Here is a 21473-nt window from a genome sequence, read left to right as displayed (position 1 = left end):
GCCTTTTGTGCACTTTTATAGAGATCGTTAATGATTGTAAGAATAGGCCTCCTCACTGTTAAAGTGGAGCCCACAGGAACATACTGTATTRTCACAGAGGTGGGAGGCGGACGGGAAGGAGGAAGCGGGGGACAACTTCACCATATATGGCAGATAAGAACTGAGACGTCTCAGCAAAGAATGACCTTGATAACTGTTTGCTTTCATCGCCAATTTTACACAATCAAGATGTGCTCCAGTGTCTTCCTCTGCAAAGAGTGTTCAAGGTGATTTCAGCCCAGTTGCTGAGGAACAAGGAGAGAAAGGGGGGGGNCAGAGTGTCATCAGGATGAAGTGCTGCCATTCAGGGTCCTAATTGGAGCCACTCCATTGGCAGCTTCTTTAGTTTCTTACTGGGGTCCATCATTACTTTCTATGGGCTTTTCACTGCTCTCTGTGAGGGCCTCACTTCACTATGCGGGCGATCATTGTTGACTGTCTGTGSAGCAGGCTAGGGTTAGGGTTAGGGTTAGCCCTAAAGACACCACAGGAAAAGAGGTGAGAGGTGGGTGAGAGACAGGGCGCCGCTGTGCATCACATACATTGTCTAGGGCATGTCAACTCTCTGAGGCCGGGACAAGTGGAGGTTTAGAGTAGGGATGTGTGCCAGCATGTGTCAACAGAGAGGAAGAAAGAGGGATGGGTCTCTAGAGATTCAGAATGTGCTGCTAGTGACTGAGTCATATTGATGCCAACTTACCATACGTCCTAAGGAGAGAACGGGGACACACAACAACCGAGGACACATGGTTTTGGACACGCATCCCCATGTAGCCTTGGACTTCAAAATATGTGGGAAATGTGATAGCATACGTTGTCGGATCAACTAACACGGTCGACTATATTCTACTGGGCTGCCATCGATTTAGGAAATAGGACCTACGACTGGACTGGAAAAATTTWGTAATGGTAAAATGTAGGAATGGTAAAACGTTAGAATGGTAAAAAGGTACCCATAAAGAAATGTGATCTACTCTAACCCCACCCACAAACCACTTAAACCCCCCACTGACCTCTTGTTACTCCCAGACGACTCCAGGAGGGCGGAGTCCTTGCTGTTGCCGTTGGAGCTACCTGTCGACTCGTTGCCATGACTCTCGTTGCCGTGGCTCTCGTTTCCATGGCTTCCGTGGCTCTCGTTGCCGTGTCACTCGGTCTCGCTCCCGCTGGATCCACTGCTCTTCATCTCCACGTCATTGTGGCGGGAACGTGAGCGGACGTTCTTACGCCCGATGCTGTCACTGCCCTCTGAGGCAAGACCCAGGTCTGGACCACCCTGGCCGTAGCTGCTCATACGATGGAGCTGGGCCATGGAGCTGCACGAGAAGGCCCCCCTGGGCATGGAGCTGCACCCCGGGTCTGAAACCTGACATTAGGGAGGTGTGGTGTGTTGAGKGTTTGAAACCAGAGATACGCTGGGTAGAGAATGGAAAAAGCCAAACTCAATCACACCATCATCTGCAAGACGCTGAAGAGAATGGATGGATTAGAGGCCAAGAGTTTTTTGTAAATGAAGAGGAAAAAGAGGGTCAGTTACACAACAATAAAACCCTTTAGGAAAACCTTGTAAAATTAAATAAATCCCAGGAACAAAAATATTACTAGATACAGTAGAATTCCCTTTGAAGCTATCAGACAAAAAACACAGACCAGACCCCCCAAAAGGTGACACTTGCCCCTGTCTGCTTCCCTTCACACAAAAGGTCTAGATAGACATCAAAGCTGTAGTCCATGACCTCTGAAATCCACCCAGGTGAGGACCAGGCCAGCGGAWGGTCCATCAAAGGGAATCCACCCGACAGTGCTCCCTACTGGGATCGCCTCCTGCCCTTTCTCCCTCTGGGGGGCTAAGTCCCTTCAATGGTTGAAGCTTTAACTTGTCTAGACAGTGCTAGAGTCGGCCAGCTCAGTGTACAGTGCATTCGGAAAGTATTCAGCCCTTGATTTTTTCCACATTTTGTTACGTTATAGCCTTATTCTAAAATGGATCAATATTTCCCCCCCCCTCAATCTACACACAATACCCACATGAAACAGCGAAAACAGGTTTTTGAATTGTTGGCAAATTTATTTAAAATAAAAAAAAAGTTACTTATTTACATAAGTATTCAGACTCTTGCTTAAAATGAGCTCAGGTGCATCCTGTTTACATGGATCATTCTTGAAGATATTTCTACAACTTGATTGGAGTCCACCTGTGGTAATTCTGTTGATTGGACTTCATTTTTTTTTTTTTACTAGGCAGTCAGTTAAGAACAAATTCTTATTTTCAATGACGACCTAGGAACAGTGGGTTAATTGCTTGTTCATGGGCAGAATGACAGATTTGTACTTTGTCAGCTCGGGGACTTGATCTTGCAACTTTTGGTTATAGTCCAATGCTCTAACCACGAGGCTACGCTGCTGCCCAGACATGATTTGGAAGGCACACACCTGTCTATGTAAGGTCTCACAGTTGACAGTGCATGTCAAAGCAAAAACCAAGCCATGAGGTAAAGGAATTGTCCCATTGAGCTCCAGGACAGGATTGTGTCGAGGTACAGATCTGGGGAAGGGTACCAAAAAATGTTGCAGCGTTGAAGGTTACCAAGAACACAGTAGCCTCCATCATCCTTAAATGGAAGAAGTTTGGAACCACAAGATCTTTCTAGAAATGGCTGCCCGGACAAACTGAGCAATCGGGGGAGAAGGGGCAGGGAGGTGACAAAGAACCACTGGTCACTCGTCAGTGCTTCAGATTTCATCTGTGGAGATGGGAGAACTTCCAGAAGGACAACCAGCTCTTTAGTACTCCACTAATCAGGCCTTTATGGTAGAGTGGCCAGATGGAAGCACTCTCAGTAAAGGCACAAGATTCTCAGACCATGAGAACTAGATTCTTTGGTTTGATGAAACAGATTCTTTGGCCTCTTTGGCCTGAATGTCAAGCATTACGTCTGGAGAAAACCTGGCACCATCCTACGGTGAAGCATGTGGTGGCAGCATCATGCTGTGCTGTGGGGATGTTTTTAGTGGCAGGGACTGGGAGACTAGTCAGGATCGAGGCAAAGATGAACGGAGCAAAGTACAGAGAGATCCTTGATGAAAACCTACTCCAGAGCGCACTCAGGACCTCAGACTGGGCGAAGGTTCATTTCCAACAGGACAACGACCCTAAGCACACAGCAAGACACGCAAGGAGTGCTTCGGGATAAGTCTCTGAATGTCCTTGAGTGGCCAGCCAGAGTCCGGACCTGAACACGATTATAAATCTCTGGAGAGACGGAGAGACTTGAAAATAGCTGTGCAGCGACACTCCCATCCACCTGACAGAGCTTGAGAGGATTGCCAGAGAAAGAATTGGACAAACTCCTCAAATAAGCCCAAACATCCCAACTTGAGCTGTAAATTGCTGCCAAAGGTGCTTTAACAAAGTGCTGAGTAAAGGGTCTGAATACTTATATAAATGCAATATTTCATTTTTATACATCTAAATCAGCAAACTATTAGAAAGAACCGTCATGGACTGGATGTTGAGAGTGACTGTCCTGTATAACCTGAGCAACTACAAAAATCAGGGCCCTACTATTTAGTATGTTCCTTGTGTATTCAGTTTCTCTTGTATACTTCTTATTTTGTATCAATTGCATTTCTTTCCCCGTTAAGGAACCTGTTAGAGACATCAAGGGCACCATGCAGTAAACCTAAAAGAGCTAACTGGCCTATCATCTCATCTTGTTACACCACCTGACCTGGTCCTTGGCTGTTGGCATGGCCCGTGATTGAAAAGTACCTATTCGCTGCACTAAAGCACATATCTTCCCGCACCACACTTCCCTAGCTGTAATTGACCTGGCAAAGAGCCAAAATAACCTAGTGACCCAGAGAGAGACTGGCATGAATTCACTATGGACCATCTGTCTGTTATTGCAGAGACAGGCTMAAACAGGTAGTAGGCGAAGCGGCTGCTCCTGCTCTGTGGAGAAATGGGCACGTTGCCAGCCAGGAGTCTGAGATGTCAAGTAATTTAATGACTGACTTTAACCGGCTATTAGTTATGTAACAAAAAGCATTACACAGCAGCTAGTCAGGACTCATTATCTGACTTGTAAGTTTGTCATAGGGCTAATTTGAATACTCAAATACACCTCAGCATAACTTTGTGGTATTGGATCATAAATCAATGAAACATACTGGATTCAATTCCTCTGTGCTGGGAACAGGACAAGTGCTGTCGTCATCATAAGACAATTGTTATAGAACAAGGTTGTATGTTTACTGAGCTACCCAACACTCAGACCCATTTTCTTCACAATATCTATTACTGTGTCATCTCACAGCCTTTAGCATCTTTCTTAGCTATTTCCCTTCTCTAAAAAACCTCAACACTGTCCTGTGCCTTGGGTGTGGGACATTGTGTCGAGTGACAACATTATCAAGTGGAACTATGGGTTTCYGGTGTTCTCCTCAATGACATCCTAGTGATAACGGTCCTTCCCTCAGGCCCTCTTTGCAAGGCTAACAGTGACATGGGATTCTGCTATCTACACTGAACAAAAGTATAAAACAATGTTGTTCGCAGGTGGCCATCGAAGGTGAGCATTTGCCCACTGAAGTCGGTTATGTCGCCGAAATGCAGTCAGGTCAAGATCCTGGTGAAGACGACGAGCACACAGATGAGCTTCCCTGAGACGGTTTCTATCAGTTTGTGCAGAAATTCTTCGGTTGTGCAAACCCACAGTTTGTTTCATCAGCTGTCCGGGTGGCTGTTCTCAGACGATCCCGCAGGATGTGGAGGTCCTGGGCTGGCGTGGTTACACTTGGTCTGTGGTTGGACGTACTGCCAAATTCTCTAAAACAACTTTGGAGGCGGCTTATGGTAGAGAAATGAACATTAAATGCTCTGGCAACAGCTCTGGTGGACATTCCTGCAGTCAGCATGCTAAATGCACACTCCCTAAAAAATTGAGACATCTGTGGCATGGTGTTATATGACAAAACTGCACATTTTAAAGTGGCCTTTTACTCTCCCCAGCACAAGGTGCATCTGTGTAATGATCATAATGTTTAATCAGCGTCTTGATATGACACACCTGTCAGGTGGATGGATTATCTTGGCAAATGATAAATGCTCACTAACAGGGATGTAAACAATTGTGTGCACAAAATATGAGAGAAATAAGCTTTTTGTGCGTGTGGAAAATCTCTGGGATCTTTTATTTCAYCTCATGAAACATGGGACCAACATTTTACATGTTGTGTTAATATTTTTGTTCAGTATATTTAAGCAGCAGTGTTATAATGCTACGCTAGTAGTACCTGCTAAATGTACATAAGTAGTTACAAAATCTTAGGATCTGCTTATGGTTAAATGGTTAAAGGGAAACTCAGCATGGGGAAGACTAGGACAGACTGACTGGAGGGAGAGTAATTATACACTGAGTCGGTGTAATATTACACTGTATTGTAACACTGGACATCATAAAAAGATATACTGGAGTCGTGTCTATGGTGTTACCGGACTACACTAGTACAGAAAGGAGGGCTTGCAGTCTTGAGGGAATGGCTAGCTTGGCTACTTACGACCACTAGACAACTGCAACAACTGTAGTCTTCCAATACAGCAACCAGTAAACAAGTGGTGATGAGTGAAATAATAGAAAGTGGTTTAGAAGATCAATCACGTTTACTGGGCAGCTTGTTATTATGTCATTGTGTTTGGACTTTAGCATGTAGATGTAACATCACCTCTACCTTGGTCTTGTGATGCTGCTTCAGAAAATCTTGTATTTCAAGACAAGATCCATTTATTTTACTAGAGTAACAGTGCAATATCCCTGTTATAAGGTATTAATTAACAAATGTACTTATGCAATCATTTCCACTGGTCCACTCCCTAATTTGAATATTCATGGAAACAGAATACAACACTGGTAAGWATTATAACCATGTAGTAACAAAGAAATTATACTTATGCAATGTTAAGTGTTGTCACTGAATATTCAAGTTAGAATGCTCTTCTTGGAGAACAATCGTGTAGAATACTGAGTATTGTGAAGCAGACGTAGGCAAAACTAGCAGGAGGGACTCACCGTGCACATGTGTGACTTAAAATAGTGGCCTAATGTGGGTTTACTGCATGCCTTTCACAWAMATTTYTTWAAATGTATTTTACTAGGCAAGTCAGTTAAGAACAAATTCTTATTTTCAATGAYGGCCTAGGAACAGTGGGTTAACTGCCTTGTTCAGGGGCAGAAGAACMGATTTTTACCTTGTCAGCTCGGGGATTYGATCTTGCAACCTTTTGGTTACTAGTCCAATGCTCTAACCACTAGTCTACCTAGAGATTAGATTATGTATACATCATATTATAACTAATAGAAAATAAACAGGTGAGCTGAGGGCTACAGTGACATTTCCAAATGTACACACAGCAGCATTGAGCACTACATGACTAAATTAGATKAAGGTATTTGGAACAGTCCATATTAGGACTAGGCCAGATATACAGCAGTAGGCTAATAGCTAGGGCCAGGAGGTTTTTTTCTGACCACATGACTTGACCATGCAAGAACTACTCAGGGCCCTCGATCTTCATAGGGCCACAGAGTTTTTCCCCTGGTCATGTCCCATTGGAAAACTCCTGGCCGAAGCATGCGTTTTAAAAGATGCCGCCACAAAACTGCACAGCACAAAGTGAAAGAAGCTCTACCCAGCTCATCTCTCGCTCTGAGAACTAGCGATGGTTTTCAGGTTACATGCGGTCTATTCTAACGCAACCTGTGGTTAATGAAGAGTTAACAGGAGCAAGTGACCTGTCATTGTATATAAATGGATGATGCCTCTCTTTACAGATGCATTCTTTATCAGATTGAAGATAGGAGTGTCATGTCATGCCTGATGCAGCTTGATTATGAAATAATCTAGTTTGAGTATTTGACAGACAGAATGGCAAAAACGAAAAGAAAAGTTTATTTTCACAACAGCTCATTCAATCATTGTTTCATGCCTGCAGCTGAATAATTACATTAATTGTTATTACTATAACAATAACAGTGTATTAACAACCTGGCACAAGGGCAAGTAATGCTCCATTTTTCAACAAGTCATTGCAATACATTGAAACACAACAATGGATCTTTGAGGACTACCATAGCCCACTGCTACATAGCCTACTGCACATGACCATACAGATGGCAAAGTCTTCATGGCAATAGTAAATAAAGCAAGGCAAATCAACTTAACCTAAGCATCACTAGAGAAAGGCATAACAGCCCTGTTATAAGATGACTATTGGAGGAAACACCAGTTCCACGTGCTGGGCTTTTTTTATGTAACGAATGTGTTATAAAACAGCACCGCAAGGCACCCAGCCGCTGTCTGACTTGATACAATGAAAACAGCCGCTGTCTGACTTGATACAATGAAAACAGCCACTGTCTGACTTGATACAATGAAAACAGCCGCTTGATCAGTTCATCCTCTTTTTCTAAAAACGTTTCAATGACAGGGGAGTGCGTCTGTTGCGGTGTTTACTTTCAATGCACTAAGCAGTTTGACAGATCTCAGACACATCATTGTTTCTATGTCTATGGCACAGGCAGGAATAGGATAAGAATATAGCTTTTGTCAAAATKGACTTTTCGTAGCAGGTTATGACAACTTACGCAAGGATAATTAACGTAGCATGTTAGGAAAGGGGTTTGAGAAAATTCAACTTTTGACGTCAATTGGACAAGCTGTCWTCAATCTAGACATGGCCGCATAGGATCGTTAAACAAACACTGCTGTCATGTGGGCTGGGCTGACCRAATCTACTGACCTATTATGACCCGCACACTGACACAGTTATGCAATGCAACTTTCAGACTCCTTTTAAACCACTTCAAAGCTCTGTAAAACCCACCAAACCATGTTGTAATAAAGATGTATAAATGCTCCCACCACAGAGTTTCGAAGATTTAGGCTTTTGCTATACAGTGGAAAATCAAGATCTAGCCWAGTCACATTATAGTGAATATGATCCAACGCGTTATACAGCATCGTTCCATAACGCACCCACAAACACCATACTATGTAGGAGTCAACAAAACCATGACAAATTCACCAACCTGTCAGTTAAAGTAGATCCTCGTCTCTTTTCTTGGATTCTAAAGACTTATGTTGGTTTTCAAGCGGAATAGTTGTATCTTGCTGGAGCAGTGCAATATGCCAGCAGGCTTTTGTTTAACACACTGCATTAGTCTCCGACTAATTCGTTTTCTTATAGAGCTCTTTGCAGTAACTTCATTTTGAGCTCCGCCCTTAGCACCAGTTAGCCCCACCCTATACCATGAGTTCCTTGACTTAGATAATTGTGTTTCCATGGCAAGAATACAGAAACAGACCGAGACCCGCGACCATTGGTAAAAAACGACGGCAGTCTCTTTAAATAAGGACGTCATCGCCACAACCAGCGTAACACGGAGTGGTCGAATCACTACAAAAGACTAGAAAATGAATGGAGCGGCGTCAGTGGTTGGTTCACAGAGGCTCAAGCGTCTGGCTGTTATCTAAACGGTTATACAAGTGTGTGTATTGTCAATGTGGGTGAATTACTTAACCATATCCTTGCATGGTGATACGCATCGGTGTTTTCCAGCATTAGACGTGTGTTTTGGCAGTATGAACTATCCCGTTTGTTAGAAAATGATACATTTTCATAAACATTATTAGACAATGCTGTGTTTTAGACAATAAGTTGCAATTATGCACGACTGTTAATGCGTAATAATACGCTATTTTATCCTATTTCWGCATAGGGTAAAAAACAAGATACAAACATTATACGAAAGCATGTTGGAATTTCAAATACATCTCCTTCATGTCTTTTTTAGGCTGTTGATGTAAGGTTCTGTATTTATTTTCTTAGTCAACCTTGTGTTCTGTTTCGCTGTGTTCTTGAATGTAGCCCTGCCTTTAATCTTTGTTCATTGATTTCACCTGTGTTAGTTACTCACCTGGTCTCATCAGCTCCTTATTTAGTTCAGTTCATTCTGTTTGTTCCTTTGTGAGGTATTGTTAGTTTTGACTCTACTAAGCCTTTTCCTAGCTCGTTTGTGAGAACCAGTTATAGCCTTCAGTCCTAGTTTTGATTCACCTGCCTGTTTGCCAACCTGTGTATGACCATTGCCTGCCTGTGACCACGAATCCTGCCTTCTACGAAGGCRAAACAAACACCTGCCGCGCTCTGCGCGTGAATCTACACCTTTCTCTCCCTGAGTATGCATTACACTTGAAACAGTGAACATTTATCCAGACACAGAGCAAGCAAAATGTTCCTAGAAAGTTGTTGGTCYGTTTATCATGCGATGATGAAAATTGTCTCTGGAATATGAGCCTACTACTGTTGYATAAACTGGAGACAATCCTGCTCTTTGTCAGTAAGAAGTACCGTGTTCGCCATTATAAATTAATATTTTCCTGTGGGCATTTGYCAGCACAAGCTTATGGGAAAACATAGTAGACTTGGCATTGATTAAGGAGCAGGTGTTGTGTACATAATGCAGTGTGACTCAATCTCATCCTTATGTAAAAGCCTGCCATCCAGGGAGGCTAGTTGCTGTTTCTGCAGTGCAACCCTGAGCCAGCAGATGCCAGGATAAGAGGAGGGAGGCATGGATCACAATGAGCTGTTTACACACTGTGGTTCTACAAGTCTAGCCATCAGGATAGCATGACCATTTCTATTGCATAATTTGTTTAGCAATGTGAAGATAAGAAGCTCAAGGAATATGGCATATGGCGTATTCTATGGAATATAGATCACGAAAGACGTCACATTTCATGCATTCATTCCTCCCTCTACTACGGTAGGTCAATAACTCAATCTCCCTGCACTGACATGATGCAAGAAAGAAAGGGGAGAGAGTCAGCCGGCACTTGGCAGCTCCTGTCATGCGCCTGGTTWCTCAGTCATCAGTTTGACCCAGAGGAAAGTCGAGGTAAACTAAAYGATTGCAATGAAAATATTYCACAATGYTCACGTGAATTGGAAAAATACTTGSTATTAGAACATGTATTAAGTGCATTTCCCTCTCTCATCTCCCCTCAACACTTATTATCCTCTATCTACCCTTCCTCCCACTCATCGGGGCTCAAATTAAAACGTCCCTCAGCATCTCGTCTGTCTCCATACTTCTCAACAATATTCTAGCAGGTCACTTGGATGTTATTGACACTACAGATTGACCAGYGTTAAAACATGCAGAGCCACAATCACAGGTTGTCTCTCAATCTGCTTTAGACGAGACATGGGAATCAGAAATCATCAAGCTCTTTAAAGGTCCAATGCAGCTGTTTTTATTTCAATATCAAATCATTTCGGGGCAACCATTAAGCACCTTACCTTACTTGTTTTCAATAAAAAAAAGTAAAAGAAAAAAAATGCTTCTTGGCAAAGAGCAATTTCTCAAACAAGAATGTTTCTAGGACTGTCTGGGAGTGGTCTGAGTGGGGAGGGGAAAACTGAAAACTAGCTGTTATTGGCACAGTTTTGGAACTCTTCTTATTGGTCTATTAACTAATGTACCGCCTGGGGATGTCACAAGGCTGGCCAAAACTCCATCCCACCAACACAGGCTGAATTTTCTGGCCATTTTTTCAAACAGCTCTTACACTAAAAGGACATTATCATGATTTTATCAATTTCACAGTATTATTCCAACCTCAGTGTGGAAATATATACAAAACACAGAAATGTTTTGTTTTTGATTGCACTGAGTGAGAGCAGCGCAACATGCATAAAAGTCTCAAGTCAAGTTTGTCATATACACAATATAAATCAAAACAAAATGTTATTGGTCACATACACATGGTTAGCAGATGTTAATGCGAGTGTAGCGAAATGCTTGTGCTTCTAGTTCCGACAGTGCAGTAATATCTAACACGTAATCTAACAATTTCCAAACAACTACCTAATACACACAAATCTAAAGGTGTGAATGAGATGTATATAAATATATGGATGAGCGATGGCCGAGCGGCATAGGCAAGGTGCAATAGATGGTATAAAATACAGTATATACATATGATATGAGTAGTGTAAGATATGTAAACATTATTAAAGTGGCATTATTTAAAGTGGCATTGTTTAAAGTGACTAGTGATCCATTATTAAAGTGTCCAGGGATTGGGTCTCAATGTAGGCAACAGCCTCTCTGAGTTAGTGATTGCTGTTTAGCAGTCTGATGGCCTTGAAAGAAGCYGTTTTTCAGTCTCTCGGTCCCTGCTTTGATGGACCTGTACTGACTTCGCCTTCTGGATGGTAGCGGGGTGAACAGGTAGTGGCTCGGGTGGTTGTCCTTGATGATCTTTTTGGCCTTCCTGTGACATCAGGTGCTGTATGTGTCATGGAGGGCAGGTAGTTTGCCCGCAGTGATTCTTTGTGCAGACCGCACCACCCTCTGGAGAGCCTTGCGGTTGAGGGCGGTGCAGTTGCCGTACCAGGCAGTGATACAGCCCGACAGGATGCTCTCGATTGTGCATCTGTAAAAGTTTGTCAGGGTTTTGGGAGACAAGCCAAATTTCTTCAGCCTCCTGAGGTTGAAGAGGCGCTGTTGCGCCTTCTTCACCAYGCTGTCTGTGTGGGTGGACCATTTCAGTTTGTCTACGCCGAGGAACTTAAARCTTTCCACTTTCTCCACTGCTGTCCCCTTCRATGTGGATAGAGGGGTGCTCCCGGTGCATCCTTTATTTAAAGAGGGAGATCAAGCTGATCCTAAATGTTATAGGCCTATTTCTATTTTGCCCTGTTTATCAAAAGTGTTGGAAGAACTTGTCAATAATCAACTGCCTGGATTTCTTGATGTCTATAGTATTCTCTCTTGTATGCAATCTGGTTTCCGCTCAGGTTATGGATGTGTCAACCTTAAAGGTCCTCAATGATGTCACCATTACCCTTGAATCTAAGCAATGTTGTGCTGCTATTTTTATTGACTTGGCCAAAGCTTTTGATACGGTAGACCATTCCATTCTTGTGGGCCGGCTCAGGAGTATTGGTGTCWCTGAGGGGTCTTTGGCCTGGTTTGCTAACTACCTCTCTCAAAGAGTGCAGTACTTGTAACAGAATGTGTCAGAACATCTGCTGTCTCAGCCACTGCCTGTCACCAAGGGAGTGCCACAAGCCTCGATCCTAAGCCCCACACTCTTCTCAATTTACATCAACAACATAGCTCAGGCAGTAGGAAGCTYTCTCATTCATTCATATGCAGWTGATWCAGTCTTATACTCAGCTGGCACCTCCCCAGATTTTGTGTTAAACGCTCTACAACAAAGCTTTCTTGGTGTCCAACAAACTTTCTCTGCCCTTAACCGTGTTCTGAACACCTCCAAAGCAAAGGTCATGTGGTTTTGTAGGAAGAATGCCCCTCTCCCCACAGGTGTGATTACTACCTCTGAGGGTTTAGAGCTTGAGGTAGTCACCTCATACAAGTACTTGGGTGTATGGCTAGGCGGTACACTGTCCTTCTCTCAGCACATATCAAAGCTGCAGGCTGAAGATAAATCTAGACTTGGTTTCCTCTGTCGTAACCACTCCTCTTTCACCCCAGCTGCCAAACTAACCCTGATTAGGATGACCATCCTACCCATGCTAGATTACGGAGACATAATTCCTAGATCAGCAGGTAAGGGTGCTCTCGAGCGGCTAGATGTTCTTTACCATTCAGCCATCAGATTTGCCACCAATGCTCCTTATAGGACACATCACTGCGCTCTATACTCCTCTGTAAACTGATCATCTCTGTATACCCGTCGCAAGACCCACTGGTTGATGCTTTTTTATAAAACCCTCTTAGGCCTCACTCCCCCCTATCTGAGATATCTACTGCAGCCCTCATCCTCCACATACAACACCCGTTCTGCCAGTCACATTCTGTTAAAGGTCCCCAAAGCACACACATCCCTGGGTCGCTCCTCTTTTCAGTTCGCTGCAGCTAGCGACTGGAACGAGCTGCAACAAACACTCAAACTGGACAGTTCATCTCATTCCCTTCATTCAAAGACTCAATCATGGACAGTCTTACTGACAGTTGTGGCTGTTTTGTGTGATGTATTGTTGTCTCTACCTTCTTGCCCTTTGTGCTGTTGTCTGTGCCCAATAATGTTTGTACCATGTTTTGTGCTGCTGCCATGTTGTGTTTCTACCATGCTGTGTTGTCATGTGTTGCTGCCATGCTATGTTGTTGTCTTAGGTCTCTCTTTATGTAGTGTTGTGTTGTCTCTCTTGTTGTGATGTGTGTTTTGTCCTATATTTAAAAAATAATTAATCCCAGGCCCCAGTCCCCGCAGGATGCCTTATGCCTTTTGATAGGCCGTCATTGTAAATAAGAATTTGTTCTTAACTGACATGCCTAGTTAAATAAAGGTTAAGTATATATATATATTTTTTTTAAATACAAATGTGTAATAACTTAGTAACTACTATAGTCATTAGGGGCCCTACTATGAACCCAATGAATATAGTATAATAAACATTTATACATCTAGTTTGTTGACAAATAGAAACAAGTACTTGATTTTGAAATAGAACATGTTAGTAACTCAACTACAACACTAATGCTGTTGATACAGTTTGGTCATTACGATAAATCATTGTCAACTCATTGTAAATTAACGCAATTATTAACAGAATGATACGATTTAAATGTTGTTTTCTTCATCCAAAACAAGCCAGAGAAAATGTATAGGTTTCATCATTTATATTTCAGTAGGGATGTAGCGATTCACCGACAGGCATAGGTCCCCGATTTAAATGTTTAAGAACCGAAAATACCTTCATAAAATAGCTCTCATCTTTAGTGACGACTGATGTGTCCTCTCCTTCAATGTTTACATACACCTTAGCCAAATACAYTTAAWCTCAGTTTTTCACAATTCCTGACATTTAATCGTAGTAAAAATTCCCTGTTTTAGGTCAGTTAGGATCACCACTTTATTTTAAGAATGTGAAATGTCAGAATAATAGTAGAGAGAGTGATTTATTTCAGCTTTTCTTTCTTTCATCACATTCCCAGTGGGTCAGAAGTTTACATACTCAATTAGTATTTGGTAAGCATTGCCTTTAAATTGTTAACTTGGTCAATTGTTTTGGGTAGCCTTCCACAAGCTTCTCACGTAAGTTGTTGAATTTTGGCCATTCCTCTGACAGAGCTGGTGTAATGAGTCAGGTTTACAGGCCTCCTTGCTCGCACACCTTTTTCAGTTCTGCCCAAAATTGTCTATAGGATTGAGGTCAGGGCTTTGTGATGGCCACTCCAATACCTGACTTTTGTTGTCTTAAGCCATTTTGCCACAACTTTCGAAGTATGTCATTGTCCATTTGGAAGACCCATTTGCGACCAAGCTTTAACTTCCTGACTGATGTCTTGAGATGTTGCTTCCAATATATCCACATAATTTCCCTCTTATAATGCCATCTATTTTGTGAAGTGCACCAGTCCCTCTGCAGCAAGCACCCCACAACATAATGCTGACCCCGTCTTCACGGTTGGGATGGTGTTCTTCGGTTTGCAAGCATCCCCTTTTTCCTCCAAAGATAACGATGGCCATTATGGCCAAACAGTTCTATTTTTGTTTCATCAGACCAGAGGACTTTCTCCAAAAGTACAATCTTTGTCCCATGTGCATTTGCAAACCATAGTCTGGCTTTTTATGGCGTTTGAAGCAGTGGTTCTTCCTTGCTAAGCGGCCTTTCAGGTTATGTCGATATACGACTCGTTTATCTGTGGATATAGATACTTTTGTACTGTTTCCTCCAGCATACTTCACAAGGTCCTTTGCTGTTGTTTCTGGGATTTGATTTGCACTTTCGCACCAAAGTACGTTCATCTCTAGGAGACAGAACGCGTCTCCTATCCTGAGCAGTATGAACGGCTGTGTGGTCCATGGTGTTATAACTTGTGTATATTGTTTGTACAGATGAACGTGGTCCTTCAAGTGTTTGGAAATTGCTCCCAAAGATGAACCAGACTTGTGGAAGTCACAATTTTTTTTCTGAGGTCTTGGCTGATTTCTTTTTGATTTTCCCATGATGTCAAGCAAAGAGGCACTGAATTTGAAGGTATGCCTTGAAATACATCCACAGGTCACACTCCAATTGACTCAATAAGTTAATTAGCCATCAAGAGCTTCTAAAGCCATGACATAATTTCTGGAATTTTACAAGCTGTTTAAAGGCACAGTCAACTTAGTGTATGTAAACTTCTGACCCACTGGAATTGTGATACAGTGAAATAATCTGTAAACAATTGTTGGAAAAATTACTTGTGTCATGCACAAAGTAGATGTCCTAACCGATTGCCAAAACTACAGTTTGTTAACAAGAAATTGTGGGAGTGGTTGAAAAATGAGTTTTAATGACTCCATGTAAACTTGTAAACCTTCTGACTTCAACTGTATATACATATATGGTCATTTTTTAGATATACAGGGTAAAGTTTACAATTTCATAATGAGTACAGCAATCACTTTTGCTAGCRAAGCAGCACTGTGTTGTCCAAATGGAAGGAGAAGCTCACTCCATAAAAAATTGTAAACGGTCAAAAGCATTCCATTTTGAGACGGGTGAAATTCTAAATTCTGCTATGTATTCATTGGCATGGCACATTTTTTAAATGATAAATATTGGTACATTACTAGTTTAAACACTTTTAATTTTGAAAAATGACAAGTGGGTGATGGTGATTTCAGAAGAAAAGTGTTAGGAGAAAAAAAGCRTACATTGCCCACATAATCTGATAGTGAAGTGGTAGCTGACCACTWGTCTCCCTTATGGCTCAGCTTACCTGACTACATAACACCATCCACACACACACACACACGCATGCATGCACGCACACACTAAAACTTAGCGTCMCTGTATCGTATCAGAGCCCATGTATTTAGATACGTTTCGAATCGTATTGAAAGACAAAAATTCACATCCCTATATTTCAGCGATATCTAAGGCTGCAGATGGGATAGAGTCTGGAGTGTGGCCACAAACACATGTTCACCAAATCAACAGAATAACAACAGCTGGACTAGCCAGTCTCACTGGCGGTTGCTATGCGTCAGTCCCATCCATGCAGTCAAATGTGAGAGAAGCCCAGTCTGAGGTCAAGAGCATACATCCACACATGCACAGAGCGAGAGAGACACACGTCACTGGCTTCCAAAATGGGTCTCACTTGTCTTTGTCTTGAAAGGTTCACCATTACGTTTGACCTCATTGAAACGGTTGGACCAAAGTGACTAGTGGACAATTACAACTACGAGCTGATCTCTTTCCAAATAGAACATTCTGGAAGTGTTTGGAACGTGGGAGTTTTGGGAAAGATCCCAGATCTACACGGAAGCAGCTTCGAATCGGCACATTCGCTGAAGTCCTAGTGACTCTCCAACCCAAATTACACCAGTCTCCCCAACAAAAGTTGTTGGTACCCGGATGCTGCTGTCTCTATCTCTGTATGTAGGGCAGTGTGAGGATGATGAAGTGTTCATTATTGTCTCCCTTGTGTGTGTCTGTGGAAGTGTGAGAATGACTTAGGTCTCATGCTCTGGCTCAGAAGCTTTATGGTGACCCCTCTCTCTGTGCAGCARAAGACAGTCAGAAGTGTATCTATGTATAAATAAGTAACAAATTGAATATACCCATGATCATTTGCAGCAGTTGACACCGTATTAGGAGTGGAACCCAGGGAGCGGCTTGATCAAATCTGCGGAACACATATGCACCTTGGTCTAGGAAGACTGCTATTTCCTATAATAACTATACTCTTCAAATGAAAGTACTTCAAAATAAAGCAGGGACCAAGCATGACTCAACCGTTAATTCTCTCACACTCAGACCTCCAACAATCTTACATCACAACTCCATAATATACACTGGTCTGTTATCGGTTGCCGTTATAGGCGGGACACTCCTTTCTCATCCCTCAGACTTCACACCTCCATTTGCACGGATGTGACCATTTTCTTAGTGACAGAGGGTTGCTATACGTCACATTTCAAGCGCYGTAGTCTTCTTCCATTGATACATCACATACGGGGCTATTTGCAGCCGCAGACAGACATTAGCCAATCCTACAACACTWCGGAATTCTAGGATGGAATGTTTGCCGCCTGTTGGGAGACTTCTGTTGTAAAGTTGCCTCTCTGCCCACTCCCTACTCTCCTTTCTCTTATATCATAATGTGGGAAGAAAGCTAATGTTTGGGTAACGATGGACAGTTCTAGTAGGTTTGTTTTAAGATGGAAATAGAGTCTCCCTCCGTGAACTGTCATAAAGTGATACTGAACTTAACAGTTTGTTTTAAGTGGACAGACTCCAACAATGAATACACAATTCCCAACCTTATTTATGCCTGTAAAACCCTTGACAGAAAGAAGTGACAGTACACTTGAMTTTAGAAAATAACGGTCATTCGATCCACATGGAGTCCAGTAATTTGTAAGTCTGTGCTAAAATGGTGTGTTTGTTATCAATTTCAATGTAATCTCTTAGATGTCAAAAGAACACATAAAATCACATGCTCTCAGACAAATTTTGAAAACCTTCATTAACAAGAGGACCACAACAGTGAGAGTCAAAGATTCATCCCCCATCCTCACCTTGAGGTTTAGTCCCTTCAATCTATTTTAGTGTAAGTATTTGTGTGTGGATACTTTTATTTTTTTAATTGAACCTTTATTTAACCAGGTAGGCCAGTTGAGAACAAGTTTTCATTTGCAACTGCGACCTGGCCAAGATAAAGCAAAGCAGTTCGACACATACAACAACACAGAGTTACACTTGGAATAAACAAACATACAATCAATAATACAGTAGAAAAATCTATATACAGCATGTGCAAATGAGGTAGGATAAGAGAGGTAAGGCAATAAATAGGCCATGGTGGCGAAGTAATTACAATATAGCAATTAAACACTGGAATGGTAGGGTGTGCAGAMGATGAATGAAAGAAAGATGAATGAAGATGAATTAACRGTGACACGTTCTCTGCAGAAGTCAGGGCATTCATGCTTCGCGGAGCAGCGCAGAGCTGTTGTCAAGGAAGTGAGTTRATGTTTATACAGGACCTCCAGCCCTCACCTACCGTCAACCAATCATGGACCCAGTTTGGGAAACCCTGTTTGTTGTCGAGTGTTACTGTAAATTGGGAGCTGCTTGGAGTATGTTGCCCTCTATGGGCCTTCTAGAGCACTGCAAGTCAGGGACGGGCTCCACTGGATCCTATCCGTATAAGAAGAGAGGTGTAGAATTATGGATGGAAGTTGAAGAAGTATCTAGAAACGCATCTATGATTCATGGGAATTGTTGAAAGTGTACGTCTGGCCTGTGTTTTGTGCGCGTCTGTGTGTGTGCGTACGGAAAGGAAGTGTGTGAAAAAAAAGGGGTGAGAAGGTGACTKACATAAACAGATGCTTTTTTTACCATCATGTTTCAACCGTCATATGCTGTAATTGAGCTTCTTTTGGTTCCCCAACGTCAGCAGTGATTACATTCATCTAAATGTGAATTCTCATGGCATCCGGAGAGTATTACATTGCAGAAACCCAAATACGGGTGTTGATTGAAGAGCAACATTCTGGCTATGTCAATGTCACTTCTCCCAATCACATCCATTATATCCTGGTAAAACATTTATTCGTGCTTTAGCCAACTCCTCTGACCAAGGAGGTAATCTAGCTGTCTACCTGCTCAGACCTGCACCGTAGAGATGATTTGCATCGACTGTCTGCACACATCCAACTCTTACACACACACACGACACACACACACACACACACACACCAACACACACAACACACACACACACACACACACACACACACCACACACACACACACACAAACACTGCTGTTATATATACTATTTACTCAACTGTGCGACCAAGACACTATCCACTTTATATTTGTGAATACAGTCATACTGTACTTGGACTTTGCACATTCATAATGTATACTGTACATCCAATTGCGTACATATCAGTTTTATTAAGTACATACTACTTTCTTCTACTTGTTCTTTTTTTTAAATTGATTTTTGATTGTTATTGATATTGATATTTGAACTGCACTGTTGAGGGAGCTTGTAAGTAAGACTTTCGCTGCAACGTTTATACCTGCTTGTACTGTGTACGTGTCGTGACAAATAAACTTTGATTTGATTTAGTCACTGAACAGGTCTGACTTAGGAGTTGGCTAAAGCACATAGCAACAGATCTGGAATCAGTCTACATCTCCCCTCGTTTGTTCCAGGTAGCTGTGGGTGGAACAAGGAAGTCAGAGGCCAGGGATCTAACTGGTTTCTCATCAGTATTCAGTATGGGTGTGGTAGTGGACATCAACTAGACAGCCAGCCAGCCATTGCATCTTCACTCCACTGATTGCTGCGGTTTCTTTCATTCATTCATTGTACTCATAAGTGTCTGGAGGTTATGGACAATACAGGCCTTTCGTAATATTTCAAATACAATTGCGGGAAAGCACAGGTTGGAAACCAAATGGCTCCTGATGAAAAGAGAATACGAATCTGTCTGCTGTAAGCTATAAAAATATTTGATCAACTTCACCCCTTGTCTCTGTGCTGGGCTTGGGGTCAAAGGTGATGAGTCATGAACATGACCTGGTCCTGTGGATGTCTGCTGACCTCTCCACAGATTTATGAATCAAAATCAATCCATTGATCAACTGATTGGTTGATTGCTGGAAGGAGTATGGCTGGTTTGATAACTGTGTAAAGAAAGAGTAGATTAAACACATTCTTGCCAATGGAACTTCAGAGTGGGAACATAACTAAAATCAGAAATCCACTTTAATTTACTGATGCAGAAAAAAAGCATCCATGCCTTCATTACATCCAGTCTAGATTACYGTAACACCGTTCTATCAGGCTGTACCGCCTCCAATCTGAAAAATCTACAAATTGTACAACATGCTGCTGCTAGAGTCCTAACAGGAACCATAAAGTCTTAACACATTATCCCAATTCTTGCCTCACTCAACTGGCTCCCCATACAGTCCCCTACAGACTGCAAAGCCCAGATCTCAACCCAATTRACCACTTATTCGATATTCTGTAGTGGCACCTGAGACAGTGTTTTCCACCATCATAAACAAAACACCAAATAGAGTTCCAGTCACTTGTAGAATCTATGCCAAGATGCTTTGAAGCTGTTCAGGCTTGTGGTGGACCAACGCCCTATTAAGACACTTTATGTTGGTGTTTCCTTTATTTGGTCAGTTACCTGTATAACAAAATACACAGCTGGATGCAGGGCCCACTCTCCATCCACCCTGCTGTGCTACCCTGCGACCCTTCCACCTTCTTTCTGGCTATAAATGGACTCAGTATCACTGCTGCCCTACTGGACTCCCTAGTGTTTTGCTGTCATGTCTCTTGACCTTGTGTGATGTYCCGGTGCTAGGTCTTAGATAACAGAGCACAGGGACAAGAATAGATGGTCTGATAACAAATTAAGTAGCAGCACAGAATAGAATAACTTTATTTTTCACAGTCGAACTTCAGCATCTCTTTATGTAAGAATTTCCTCTAATTTCATAACCATGTAAAAATGTATCCTTATTATAATGGTATAATATGTAGTACAAACAGAGCTGGCCTACAAACATACTTTCCCGTCTTATTTTATTTGACGTGTCTCCCTCTAACTGGTTCAGGGTGGTTGTATAGAGGATGGATGGTTTGATAACTAGGATTGAATGAAATAACCACATAGAATAACTGTCATTCCCTATGGTACTTCACTATTTCAACATCATGTGAAAATATATCATAATGTATTATACAGTACAGAGTACAAAAATACTGCCAAGATTTTCTATGAATGATGAAGCTGTTCAACAAAAAATACCTCTAAAGGTTGCTTTATAGTAATGAYGTATGGAAAAAAAACCTGTGTCCTTGTAGAAATGCTAAGTGGTGGTACGTGGATCTGAAATAGTTATAAAAAAAAAATAGGTGGTCTGCACTACTAAAAAACAAGTTGTTTTCTTCCTTTTCAGACATGGTCCAAGAGTAGACCTACTGACCTTCTCTTCCATTATGGAAAATAACTCCCCAGCGTACCACTGTCTGAGTGCCAATAACCTGAAATAAAGAAATTAATAGAGATTGAAGAGAAAGAAAGTTTTCCGTGAAATCGGTGCAGATTTATTTTACTGTACATTTCCACACTAATGCTTCCACACCCTCCTACGATGCAATGGCCATTGTCGGAAGTGACTCACAGTTGTCTCCTCCTCCGCAATGGAGGGATGAGGGATCACCCTGAAACATCAGCGGATCTTCCCGTCGGTTTAGGCGGGTACACTCATCAGGGCAAGTTAAGCACGCTCTCTCTCCCTCTGCCAATGACTTCCATGGCTATATAAGGTTAGCGTGAGGCCCTAAGACGAGGTGATGAAAGGAA

At 42.2% G+C, this 21473-nt stretch overlaps 1 protein-coding gene across 1 annotated transcript in view; it reads right to left on the bottom strand.

The window, feature by feature from the left end:
* Positions 1–8391, bottom strand: part of LOC111957278 (period circadian protein homolog 2-like) — a 27615-nt gene extending 19224 nt beyond the window's left edge. The window contains 2 exon segments of the mRNA XM_070436614.1: positions 1053–1454; positions 8130–8391. Coding sequence (XP_070292715.1) covers positions 1053–1381 — 329 coding nt within the window. The 5' untranslated portion in view covers positions 1382–1454; positions 8130–8391.
* Between the last annotated feature and the right edge of the window lie 13082 nt (positions 8392–21473).

This window comes from Salvelinus sp. IW2-2015, linkage group LG32 (genome assembly GCF_002910315.2).
Source record: "Salvelinus sp. IW2-2015 linkage group LG32, ASM291031v2, whole genome shotgun sequence".
NCBI classification, from domain to species: domain Eukaryota; kingdom Metazoa; phylum Chordata; class Actinopteri; order Salmoniformes; family Salmonidae; genus Salvelinus; species Salvelinus sp. IW2-2015.
The sequence above is the reverse complement of the archived record's forward strand: the minus strand, read 5'-3'. Positions and strand labels throughout refer to the sequence as shown.